This window comes from Pleurodeles waltl, chromosome 3_1 (genome assembly GCF_031143425.1).
Source record: "Pleurodeles waltl isolate 20211129_DDA chromosome 3_1, aPleWal1.hap1.20221129, whole genome shotgun sequence".
Taxonomy (NCBI): domain Eukaryota; kingdom Metazoa; phylum Chordata; class Amphibia; order Caudata; family Salamandridae; genus Pleurodeles; species Pleurodeles waltl.
The window spans coordinates 1,683,597,787-1,683,611,273 of NC_090440.1; the positions used below are offsets into that span (position 1 = coordinate 1,683,597,787).

Here is a 13,487-nt window from a genome sequence, read left to right on the forward strand (position 1 = left end):
ACAATATTCACATTTCACAAAGGAAGACCAGATTATTTTCTGTTGTATGCTTTAGATCTCGTCCTGGGCATATTTTACAGACAGCTGCATTTTATTTTGGATTCCTCAAGCTCTTCGATAATTCCTCCATACAGGTTAATCAGCTGTGGGTGTAATCTGCAAAAATGAAAATAAATAGCATTTTAGTTTCATAAAGGAGGATCCTGTGTGTATGTATACTTATATAACATCAGGCCTGGAACAGAAGCGTATTGATACATTTACTGCTTGTATTTGGCTGGCTAATTTTGGCATATTAACACCACCTTTATGGCACTCTTTGCGGATGAAGGAGAGTGTAAATTACATTCTACCACAAACACTCATTCTGAGATAAAGCAAGCAAAGGCATATGCAGACAGGTGATAATGGATCATATTAGTTACTACTCTGCAAAACAACATTGTTTGTGAAGAGGGGAATAGTTATTTGGTATTTAGATCAGCATCAAGTTTTGGAAGTTTTGATTCTGGCTAATATTCTTGGTAAATCCACTTTTGTTATGTCTTATACTAATTACAACAGTTGTACATTTCTGTTCTTCTTCATTCAAACATACAAATTATGCAAGACTAAGACACATGCAAAAATAAAATCATACAAAATAAGAAAAGACTGTAACAAAGCCATGTAGTAGGAAATACTGTTTGTTTTCCCAATTTCAATCACCACCCTCTAGCCACTATCTCCGATATCTACTGTTTCCCAAATGGTCTGCGATAATTCTGTGTTGGGCCACCCTGCATTCTCAACCTCCTCTGAAGCAGAGACCAGGATAAATAAAACCAACAAACCTAAACAGAAGGAAAATAAACAAAAAGCACATAACTATACCAGCACCAGATACAGTGAACAGCAAAGGGAAACAAAGAAGGAAAATACATATTGGCTCATATACAAGCTTCGTAGGTGCTTATTTGTGTAACCTTAGATAAGACAAAAAGGTATCAGGCTTTAAGTGGCAATATTGGTCTTAAACACTGCAATGCTTCGGTATGTGACACAAATGTAGTCTAGTATTTGGGTACTATTCGCATTCCTTGAAGCCTTCAGTGGAACTGTACAAAGAAGTAGTAGATCCTACACTAAAATGAATTTTTCGGCACTGCTACTAAGCGAGGAATCAAAACAGATCATATAGCCTCAAATATGACTGCTTTGTTCAAGGAAGATACCACCTCCCCATCCAGCATGGTTAGAATTGCCCTGCCTGATGAGTACGACTGACCTGGAGAACAATAACGCCTAATACTAAAAAATAATTATACACCATTATGTTTGTGATGTATACCACAGACATGATCTTTACTATTCTGATTACAATTAAAACAGGAACAAAAGTCTACAAACCATAATCTAAACACTGAGGGCCAGATTTATCATTCTTTCACACAGCGCAATGCAGCAAGCCACTTTGTTGTACTGCACGAAATGGAAAGGACAGGAATGCACCGTAATTACCATTATATGGCGCATTCCTCTCCTTTCTTGAACATTCTCGTAAGATACTGGTAGCTCTCACACTACCTGTATGTATCTCCCCTGTGTGCAGCCAAATCTACTAAATTAGAACCTTTTGCTTAACTGAAATAATTTACCTATTCCAAAATTGAGATTGTGTATTCGAGATGAATATGTATTTATTTTCAGAACTCATGAGCTGATATTTTAAGGAAAATGGTTGAATTTCCAAAATATATTTAAAGCTGATATTTGAGTGATGAATCACGTGGTATTGAGGAGACTTTTTTTCACAAATCTTATTACCTTGGTAACAGATAAATTTGGCTATAACAAACAAGTTACTTACCTTCAGTAACGCATTATCTGGTAGAGACTCTAACTGCAGACCCCTTACTTTTGATTTTCCAGGCATCAGGCTAGATCCGAAAACATTTGCTGAGCAATACCTCTTGCGGGTGCTGTCGAGTAGTTCCATTCAGCTCCATGTGACATCGTTGGTGCCAGAAGTGACGTCACGGTCTCCTATATAGGCTCCACCCAGGTGTACGGGATTCAGTTACTTTAATTACAACGTTCCACGCCGGAAGCACAGCGCAGTGATAAGGACTGGTGCATACATATGTCCAAACTAGGACCCTAAAAAAATGGGATCTCTCTAACCGTAATAAACAAGTCCAGAGAGCAGGGAGGCATGGGTGGGTGTAAGGAATCTGCAGCTAGACAGAGTATCTATGAGGTAATGAGTTTCCAAAGGTAAGTAACTTGTTCATCTGATAGAGACTTCTAGCTGCAGATTCCTTACCTTTGATTAGATACCCAAGCCATATCCTCCTGGTAGTGGACAATATCTTTTAGACTCCAAAGTTTTGCAGGACCGAATGGGTGAAATGCCCATCCCTGTGAACCTGACTGTCCAGCCAGCAGTGTTTGGCAAACGTGTGCATTGATGCCCATGTTGCTGTCTGGCAGATGTCCTGGACTGGTACTGCACGTGCCAAAGCTGTGGTCACAGCTTTTCCCCTGGTGGAATGGGCCCGTAAGCCCTCCGGAAGCTGCTTCTTAGCCAGGGCATAGCAGATCTTAATACAGAGAATGGCCTAGTGCAAAATAGTCCGCTTCTGTACTGCTCAACCCTTCTTGGCTCCTACATACCTCACAAAGAGTTGGTCGTCCACTCAGAACTCTTTTGTGAGGTCAAGTTAGCATGACAACACTCTTTTTGGGTCCAGCCAGTGGAGTCTCTTTTCTTCCTTAGAGGAATGTGGGGGAGCAAAGAAGGTGGGCAAGGTGACAATCTGACCCAGATGGAATTAGGTCACCACCTTAGGAAAGAAAGAGACACAGGTGTGTAGCACTACCTTCTCTGGAAATATCACAAGATATGGCGGTTTAGAGGATAAAGCCTGTATCTCACTCACCCGCTGGGCAGATGTTATTGCCACTAAGAAGGCTGTTTGATAGTAAGCAGCCGGAGGGGATAATTGTGCAGTGGCTCGAAGGGAGCACACATAAGGTAAGTAAGAACTAGATTAAGATCCCACTGAGGCATGATAAAGGGTGTAGGGGACAACATATGTACAAGCCCTTTAAGAAACCTATTTACAATAGGGGACTTGAACAGAGAGGTTTGATCAAGCAGCCACAGGAAGGCGGACAAAGCAGAGATATGCCTTCAGAGTGCCCAGAGTGGAACCATGTTGGACAAACAGGGCAAACAAAAGAAGGAAAAGAAGAATATCAGATAAAGAAGCAGAGAGAGGATCTATAGACTTCTCTGTACGATATCTTGCAAATATTTGCCAACAGCAGGCATATACCATTTTTGTTGAGGAACGCTGGGGTGCCAAGATAAAGTTACAGACTTCGGGAGGAAGGTCGAAAGCTGTCAACTCTCGCCACTCAATCTCCATGCATGAAAGCGCAGAGTTGACAGGTTCGGATAGAGAACCCTTCCCTGCTGTTTCGACAGAAGATCTTCTCAAAAGGGCAGCCTGATCAGAGGATCAATGCTGATTTTCAGAAGCTCGGGATACCAGACTCTCCTTGCCTAGTCCAGATCCAAAAGGATTACTTGGGCCCGGTCGTTCTTGATAACTCTGAGCATGAGTGGTACAGGCGGAAAGGATACAGGAGGCCTAAGCTCCACTTGTGACGAAAAGCATTGCAGAGCGATTGCCACCTTGGAAACTCCAATGCGCAATACTGCTGACATTGTGTGTTCTCTTCAGAGGTGAATCGATCTAACCAAGGCTGTCTCTGCTGAAAGAGACCTTGCACCACCTCCAAAAGGAGATGACACTTATGATCCGCTAAGCATCGATGGCTGAGTTTGTCTGCCCTGGCATTCAGTGAACGTGTCAGGGGTGAACCACCAGGGCTGTACCCTGCAGTTCCAGCCATTTTCAGAGATGCAGGGCCTCCTGACAAAGGATCCATGACTCCACACCACCCTGCTTGTTGCAGTGCCATATTGCGTTGGTGTTGTCTTGACAGAGGAAAGAAATGCATTCAATGCTAATCGGATCATCTGGAGCTCAAACATGTTTATTTGAAGTCTGGATTCCTCAGAAGACCAGGGTCCTCTGATCTCCACCTCTCGCAGATGGTCACCCAATCCCAGAAGTGTCACATCTGCCACTATGGTAAGGTCTGGTTGGGGAAGGGAGAGGAGTCTGCCTCTGACTCAATCGCAGTTCGTAACAAACCACCGCAGGTTTTTACAGTTCCCTCTGAGATCTAGACCATTTCGGAGAGATTTCCCTGATGCTGCAGCCACTGGAACTTCAGGTCCCACTGCAGAGCCCACATATGCCACCTGGCATGTTTTACCAGCAGGGTGCAGGAAGCCATGGGGCCCAGCAGCCTCAGAGTCAGTCTCCCCAAAACTCTGGATAGAGGCCGAAACACCAGTATCATAACCTAAATATCCTGCTCGCGCTGCTTGAGAGGATAAGCCTGAAACTGCACTGTGTCCAGAACAGCTCCTATGAAAGAGACCGACTGAGAGGGAGTCTGGTGTGAACCCCCTGAGAATGTAGTAGGTTCAACATAGACTGGAGGTAGGAGACAACAGCTTGGGCGAACTTGCTTTAAAGAGCCAGTTATCAAGGTAGGGGAAGTCTGAAACACCTAACCTCCCCAAACATAGAGAGTTGGCATAATCTATTCTTGAGAGGACAAGGGTGATGATGGACTGGACAAGGCCCTCAAAAGTGGAATTTGGCAATGTTCTTGATTTTGCAGAGCATTAAGAAGGAAGAGCAGATTACTGAAGCGGATTTGTGGATTCATGGATAGATCGGCATCAATGGTTATCCGGAGACATTATAGTGCTTTTTTTGGGGTGTGAGGTCTCCCATCTCGAGTGGCCAGAATGAATTAGTCCAGTATTCAAGCTTATTTTTGGTTATAATAACTTCAGTTTTTTCTGCGTTTAATTTCAAATTGCTGTTTATCCAGTCATGAATAAATAACATTGTGGATTGAAAATGCTCTTTAGATGCGTGGAAGTTATTTAGTTTGAAGAGTAGTTGCATGTTGTATGCATAATTGTAAATTTTGCAGTTCGTTTTAAGCGTGTGAACTGGAGGGCAGATGTATATGTTGAAGAGGTGGGGGGGTAACGATATTCTTGTGTGACCCTGCAGTCTATATGGACCTGGGATGAGGTGAACGGAGTTGGGCGAACGGACTAGGATTGGTCTTCTAAGGAGGAGGTAATCCAGTCTCGTGCAAGGCCCCTCAGCCCTGCAGTCCTGACACAGTCCGCTAGGAGGTTGTGGTCCATCATGTCAAAGGCCACTGATAGATTGAGGAACACCAGTGCCTGGGGGTCCCCTTTGTCACTTTCTGTTCCCATCTCATCCATCAGAGAGAAGATGACTGCTTCGGTGGAATGGGCAGGGTATAGGCCAGCTTGACATAGGCCAGAAATTCAGACTCCTCTGTGAAGGTGCCATTAGTACTTTAGCTAGGTAAGGTGAAAGGGGAATCGTGTGGTAACTTTTCAAGGTGAGGGGGTCTTCACCTTGCTTTTTCTGGAGGGGTACTATTACTGCTACCTTAAATGCACTGGGTACTTTTCCAGAATTGTGGGACTGATTGAGAAGGGACAACACTGGATCTGGGATAACAGAGAGAACAGTTTTAAAACCTTTTGGGGGGCAAGGGCCATTTGGAAAGCCCAATTTTACTTTTATCAGTAGGTCCTGGAGGCAGTCCTACTGCTTTCTGGGAATGAGGATAAAGTGACAGGGTTCATGTTAACTGGGTTGTTCTGGTTAAAGAGGGAACAAGAGGGGAATGTTTACCTTAGTTCCCCTTCTCCACGGGCCTGGGACAACTGGTGCAGAGGTGTCTTAAGATGTTGACCTTTCTCCACTGGGATTGGGTCCAAGTCAGGTGCTTCTTCCTCAGTCTTTTCTTTTGTGGCTCTTCAGTCTTCTTCTTCTTCGTAAGTCAGCAGGGATCTTATTTCCTGGAACCAGGGGCTCTGAATTTAGGGGCATTCAGGGGAGTACAGCGTAGTAGCCAGTGGGCTACTTACCGTTGGGGTCACTCCACCCCCTATATGACCACTTTCTGTGCTCGTTACAAAGGGGAGGGGTCAGCATCTCTCCTCTGAGTGAAGCTAAATCTGCATACCAAGGGTGTTAGGCTTCTGTGAAGCCCCCTGCCTTAGAATGTAGATTTGCAGGTCATACTGTTTGGTGGGGTGTGCAAACACCTCTCCCTGGGCAGGCTTTGTTCCTGACCACCCAACAGCAAAGGCTCTCACCCCTGGGGGTCAGAAACATGTCTGGTGGTGGCATTCTTGCTAAAACTAGTCAGTCAACACAGCAGTAGTTGGTAGATTTTTAAGGGGCATCTCTAAGTTGCCCTCTCAGTGCATTTATTAATAAATCCATCACTGGCACCTGTGAGGGTTTATTTATACCAGATGTCTGATAACAAACATCCCTATTTTTAGTGAAGCCATCATGTAGCAGGGGAACTCATATTGACCAATGTTCATTACATGTAGTTAAAATGGCTTCCCTGTTCACTCACCATGTTTAAGAATCGACAAAGACATAGCAGGGGCACATCTGCACTTACAGATTTGTCTTCATATGTAATATAATTAACTCTGTCTTAGGGCTGTAAGGCCTGTAGTAGGGGTGACTTACATATATTGCACGAAGTCTTCGATGACAGGTCACACAGGCTGTGTTTGATGATGTTTTTTTCACCATCAGCTGCACCAAGATATGCAGCCTGCAATGGCAGTCTGCATGTGCTCGTGAGGGGTCTCTGAGGGTGGCACAATACATGATGCAGCCCCCGGTGACCCTCTTTGGTACCCATACCCTGGTACCATTTACTAGGGACTTACAGTTATTGCCAATTGGGGAACAATTGCACAGTTTTAGGGAAAGAAATCTGGCACTGGAGACCTGGTTAGTGGAACCCAGTGCACTTTCAGTCAAAATTGCATCAATTACCAGGCAAAAGTGGGGGTGACCATGTTAAAAAGGGGCACTTTCCTACAACTTGGTTATCCAGTTTGATGTCCAGTGTTATTTAGGTCCGAGGACACCAGCGGTGAACTCCAATTTACGCAATCGGATCCCAGTGAACTCTAACTGCCCTGGTGCCGCAGGAACACATTAGTCACAACAGTCTTTAACACACACCTTAAGACTATATAGTTCAAAATCATTCTACCAACCGAGTCAGGCTTTATTTCCTTTGTAAATGCTATTTATTGTCCCACAATCTAAGTTTCCAAATTAGATGTGTATATCAGGATTGTGAATCATCTTGTCACACAGTATTATTATAGTGCAATTAATTGAATATTCATGAGATAAGACATCTATTAAAAAATTAGTCCTAAATCCCCCCTTCCTTCCCACCTCTGTTAGAGCTGTAGTTTGAGGCTTAACTTTCTAGGTGCCTTAACTTGTGGTTTTGCAACCTTAATTCCAGGGAGTCATGGTTCATTCAAAAAGTTTCAGTGCTTGTAGTCTTGGTGGGCAAGATTATGAGCGCCACAGTCCCACTCCATATACTTCAAACTGCTGTCATTGATTAGAGTCTCTCTACTGTGATTATTTAAAGGTTTGTCATACAACATATGTATTACTGCTTTCAAAATCTAGCTATCTCCATTCTGGTGCCAACATTAACTAGAAGTGCAGTGCCCATTCTATGTCTGCCATTGCCTCACAATTTTCAGGCCTCAGTCCCAATAACGTTATCAATGGATTGTCCGGTTTTGGGAAGCCCACAATCTCTTTCACACTGGCTAACACTTCTTCTAATATATTTTTAGACAAGAGCAAGACCACCAAATATTACTTTTGCTCTCATTCCCTGGACCCCCTCCAGCATCTGTCCAAGCTCCTAAGCTACAGCTTGTGTAGGGCCAGCCTGCCTTATTTCCAACATAGAGTCCTTCTGAGCCACATATTTTTATGTGGTTTGTACCTTTCCAAAGTTCTTCATAAGACCATTTTTAGGTCTCATCTACAGAAGGATTTGTGTTGAAGACATATGTTGAACAATACTAATGTTTATAGTGGAATTTGGGATAGCCTTCATTTGCAGCATGTTTTGTTTTCAATAGTTTCCTTCCTCTTCTTGTATTTGTTTCTCCTGTGAAGGAAAATCTTCTTTACTATCCTTTTGATTGGATGATGTGTACCACTGCCACCCTAGCCCTGAACTGTCCCCCCTCACTCCCCATTGTGTTCTTTAAAAAAACAAAAATTGAAAAAAGATTCATATTTTCTTTTCTCTTTTGGAGGGTTGGCCACTTCAGTTTGTTAGTGGGCCTTTTCTTTTGCTTTAATGTGCTTTAATGTAAAAAAATGTATTTGCCATTGCCATCTGCCACCTTGGAACTGTAACCTAAAAGTAAAAAATAAAAGACAAAAAATGACCATTCTCTTTTGTTGTGGCACACGCATATATGTCTTCATGCTGCAGCAGCCCGTTTTTGCAGTTGCAGTTCTGCAATGGCGAAAAAAACATTTATTTCTTTTTGCCAACTAGGACCAGCATACACAAAAAGCACTGGCAAATCCAAAAGGTTGAGTAACGCCAGTGAAGGCAAAACCTATTGGCTTTGCCAATGCTTGTTTCATGGAGTCCCATTGATACTGATTGATTATGATGTTGATTTGTACAGTGCACTGATCATCCAAGAAGTTATCCAAGTGCATGGGCAAGGTGCATAGGTGTGTGGTTCCAAGGTGCTTATATAAAGAGCCAGGTCTTCAGCTTCTTGTAGAACTCAGGAATTGAGGAGGCTCTGATGTGTTGAGGAAGGTCATTCCATGTCTTGGGTGCGATGTAGGTGAATGAATGCGCTCCAATTTTGCTTTTGCAGATGCGGGGATTGTGTGCAAGTGAGGCAGAACATAGGTATCTGGTGGGTTGGTGATAGTTGTGAGAAAGTAGCCTCTTCCTAGCCTTGTTACCCCCATTTTTGGCCTGTTTGTGAGTATATGTCAGGTGTTTTCACTGTCTCACTGGGATCCTGCTAGCCAGGGCCCAGTGCTCATAGTGAAGACCCTATGTTTTCAGTATGTTTGTTATGTGTCACTGGGACCCTGCTAGTCAGGACCCCAGTGCTCATAAGTTTGTGCCCTATATGTATGTGTTCCCTGTGTGATGCCTGTCTCACTGAGGCTCTGCTAACCAGAACCTCAGTGGTTATGCTTTCACTTTACAAATTGTCACTAACAGGCTAGTGACCAATTTCACCAATTCATATTGGCTTACTGGAACACCCTTGTAATTCCCTAGTATATGGTACTGAGGTACCCAGGGTATTGGGGTTCCAGGAGATCCCTATGGGCTGCAGCATTTCTTTTGCCACCCATAGGGAGCTCTGACAATTCTTACACAGGCCTGCCACTGCAGCCTGAGTGAAATAACGTCCACGTTATTTCACAGCCATTTACCACTGCACTTAAGTAACTTATAAGTCACCTATATGTCTAACCTTTACCTGGTAAAGGTTGGGTGCTAAGTTACTTAGTGTGTGGGCACCCTGGCACTAGTCAAGGTGCCCCCACATTGTTCAGGGCAAATTCCCCAGACTTTGTGAGTGCGGGGACACCATTACATGCGTGCACTATACATATGTCACAACATATGTATAGCGACACAATGGTAACTCCGAACATGGCCATGTAACATGTCTAAGATCATGGAATTGTCACCCCAATGCCATTCTGGCATTGGGGAGACAATTCCATGATCCCCCGAGTCTCTAGTTCAGACCCGGGTACTGCCAAACTACCTTTCCCGGGGTTACACTGCAGCTGCTGCTGCTGCTGCCAACCCCTCAGACAGGTTTCTGCCCTCCTGGGGTCCAGCCAGGATTGGCCCAGGAAGGCAGAACAAAGGACTTCCTCAGAGATAGGGTGTTACACCCTCTCCCTTTGGAAAAAGGTGTTAGGGCTGGGGAGGAGTAGCCTCCCCCAGCCTCTGGAAATGCTTTGATGGGCACAGATGGTGCCCATCTCTGCATATGCCAGTCTACACCGGTTCAGGGATCCCCCAGCCCTGCTCTGGCACGAAACTGGCCAAAGGAAAGGTGAGTGACCACTCCCCTGACCTGCACCTCCCCTGGGAGGTGCACAGAGCTCCTCCAGTGTGCTGGCACACTGGACTGCTCTGAGTGGCCAGGGCCAGCAGGTGATGTCAGAGACTCCTTCTGATAGGCTCCTCCAGGTGTTGCTAGCCTATCCTCTCTCCTAAGTAGCCAAACCTCATTTTCTGGCTATTTAGGGTCTCTGCTTTGGGGAATTCTTTAGATAACGAATGCAAGAGCTCATCAGAGTTCCTCTGCATCTCTCTCTTCACCTTCTGCCAAGGAATCGACTGCTGACCGCGCTGGAAGCCTGCAAAACTGCAACAAAGTAGCAAAGACGACTACTGCGACCTTGTAACGCTGATCCTGCCACCTTCTCGACTGTTTTCCTGGTGGTGCATGCTGTGGGGGTAGTCTGCCTCCTCTCTGCACTAGAAGCTCAGAAGAAATCTCCCGTGGTTCGACGGAATCTTCCCCCTGCAACCGCAGGCACCAAAGAACTGCATCACCGGTCCTCTGAGTCTCCTCTCAGCACGACGAGCGAGGTCCCTTGAACTCAGCAACTCTGTCCAAGTGACTCCCACAGTCCAGTGACTCTTCAGTCCAAGTTTGGTGGAGGTAAGTCCTTGCCTCCCCACGCTAGACTGCATTGCTGGGAACCGCGTGTTTTGCAGCTACTCCGGCTCCTGTGCACTCTTCCAGGATTTCCTTTGTGCACAGCCAAGCCTGGGTCCCCGGCACTCTAACCTGCAGTGCACGACCTCTTGAGTTGTCCTCCGGCGTCGTGGGATCCTCTTTTGTGACTTCGGGTGAGCTCCGGTTCACTCCACTTCGTAGTGCCTGTTCCGGCACTTCTGCGGGTGCTGCTTGCTTCTGAGAGGGCTCCTTTTCTTGCTGGGCGCCCCCCTCTGTCCCCTCACGCAATTGGCGCCATCCTGGTCCCTCCTGGGCCACAGCAGCATCCAAAAACCCTAACCGCGACCCTTGCAGCTAGCAAGGCTTGTTTGCGGTCTTTCTGCACGGAAACACCTCTGCAGGACTCTTCACGACGTGGGGCATCCATCCTCCAAAGGGGAAGTTTCTAGCACTTGTTGTTCTTGCAGAATCCACAGCTTCTACCATCCGGTGGCAGCTTCTTTGCACCCACATCTGGCATTTCCTGGGCATCTGCCCACTCCTGACTTGATCGGGACTTTTGGACTTGGTCCCCTTGTTCCACAGGTACTCTCGTCTGGAAATCCATTGTTGTTGCATTGCTGGTGTTGGTCTTTCCTGCAGAATTCCCCTATCACGACTTCTGTGCTCTTTGGGGAACTTAGGTGCACTTTGCACCCACTTTTCAGGGTCTTGGGGTCGGCGATTTTTCTAACCCTCACTGTTTTCTTACAGTCCCAGCGACCCTCTACAAGGTCACATAGGTGTGGGGTCCATTCGTGGTTCGCATTCCACTTCTAGAGTATATGGTTTGTGTTACCCCTATCCCTATGTGCCCCCATTGCATTCTATTGTGATTATACATTGTTTGCACTGTTTTCTATTGCTATTACTGCATATTTTGGTATTGTGTACATATATCTTGTGTATATTTGCTATCCTCATACTAAGGGTACTCACTGAGATACTTTGGCATATTGTCATAAAAATAAAGTACCTTTATTTTTAGTATATCTGTGTATTGTGTTTTCTTATGATATTGTGCATGTGACACTAGTGGTACTGTAGGAGCTTCACTCGTCTCCTAGTTCAGCCTATGCTGCTCTGCTAAGCTACCTTTTCTATCAGCCTAAGCTGTTAGACACCCCTCTACACTAATAAGGGATACCTGGACCTGGTGCAAGGTGTAAGTACCCGTTGGTACCCACTACAAGCCAGGCCAGCCTCCTACAATAGTACATGCGGCGGTTCAGGTATTCTGGTTCTGTGTTGTGTAGAGCTTTTTATGTGTGTGTAATAAGTTTGCATTGGCTGTGCTTGTGAATAGGGAGCCAGTGAAGCTTCCTGCGGTGTGGAGTGATGTGGAGTGGAAGGTCGAGTATGAGTCTTGTGCCTTTGTTTGGATGATCAGGAGTCTGTGTAAGAGTTTGGAGATTCCACAGTAAGGAGTTTTGCTGTAGTCAAGCCTGCTGGTGATGAGTGCTTGTGTGACGGTCCGTCTTGTGTTCTGAGGCAACCATATGAAGATCTTTTGCAGCATGTGTAGGATGTGGAAGCAGGAGGTGCACACTTTGTTGACTTGAGCCATCATGTTGAGCTTGTCATCAAGGATGATCCATAGATTTCTTGTGTGGTCTGTGGGTGTTCTCATGATGAGGTCTTGTTGCCAAAGACAAGTACTTCTGTCTTATCAGAGTTGAGCTTCAGCCAATTGGTTTGCATCGAGTCTGCTACCACGGTCATGTAGTTGGTGAAGTTGGTTCTGTTGGTGTTTGTCTTGTCCGGCATGAAAGAATGATTTGGGTGTCATATTGGCGTAGGAGATGAAGGTAATTGGATGATGAGAAGTGGCATCATGTTTATGTTGAAAAGAGTGGGGCTGAGGGAAGATCCCCATTGGACACTGCATATCAGTTTCTTGGTCTTGGACGTGAAGTGTGGAAACTTGCATCTTTGGGTTCTTCCCCGGAGGAAGGAATAGATCCATCAGAAAGTGGATCCTTGTGTGCCTTTTTTTGGGGTCTTCTGAGGAGGGTGTAGTGTGAGACAGTGTTGAAGACCACAGAGATGTTGAGAAGGATAATGGCTGCTGTTTCTCCTCGGTCCAGGATGTTTTGAATGTCATCGGTGGCCGAGAGAAGTGCTGTTTCAGTACTGTGGTTCATTCTGAATCCTGACTGTGTATTGTCTTAGAAGATAGTGAAGTTCGGGTGGCTTGTGAGCTGCTTGCTACTGGCCTCCTCAATCACTTTGACTGGATAGGAGAGTAGGGAAATGGGTCAGAAGTTGCTTGTTTGATTCAGGACAGCTGTGGGCTTCTTGAGGAGGGAGTTGCTTTCTGCAAGTTTTCATTCATCCGGAAAAGTGGCGAACGTGATGGAGTTGTTGATGTGGGTCAGGATAGTACTAATTGGTGATGTTCCCAGGTTGTAGATGTAGAGGGGCATGGGTCAGTTGGGGCCCGTGAGTGGCCGCTGTTTCATTTCTGGTGAGGTTTGTCCATCTAGTCAGGTGGCTGTTATGACTGGTGGTGGGTAGGTTAGCAATGAGTTCTCTGGGGTTGGGCTCGTGTGCAAAGTTGGTGAAGATGTTTGTAATTTTGGATAGGTTGTCACTGAGTTGTTAGGAGGCAGCAATGTTGTTGACAGTGGTTGAGGGAAAGGTGAAATCCTTGACCATCAAGAAGATCTTCTTGCAGCCATTGGATCTTCCTTCAATGCGATCCATTAGTGCTTTTTTATGC

General features: G+C 45.4%; 1 protein-coding gene across 1 annotated transcript in view; it reads right to left on the bottom strand.

Annotated features, from left to right (window-relative positions):
• Positions 1-25: 25 nt before the first annotated feature.
• Positions 26-13,487, bottom strand: part of CERKL (CERK like autophagy regulator) — a 421,375-nt gene continuing 407,913 nt past the window's right edge. The window contains exon 13 of the mRNA XM_069225454.1: positions 26-156. Within this exon, the coding sequence (XP_069081555.1) occupies positions 75-156 (82 nt within the window). The 3' untranslated portion in view covers positions 26-74. The remainder of the gene's footprint in view (positions 157-13,487) is intronic.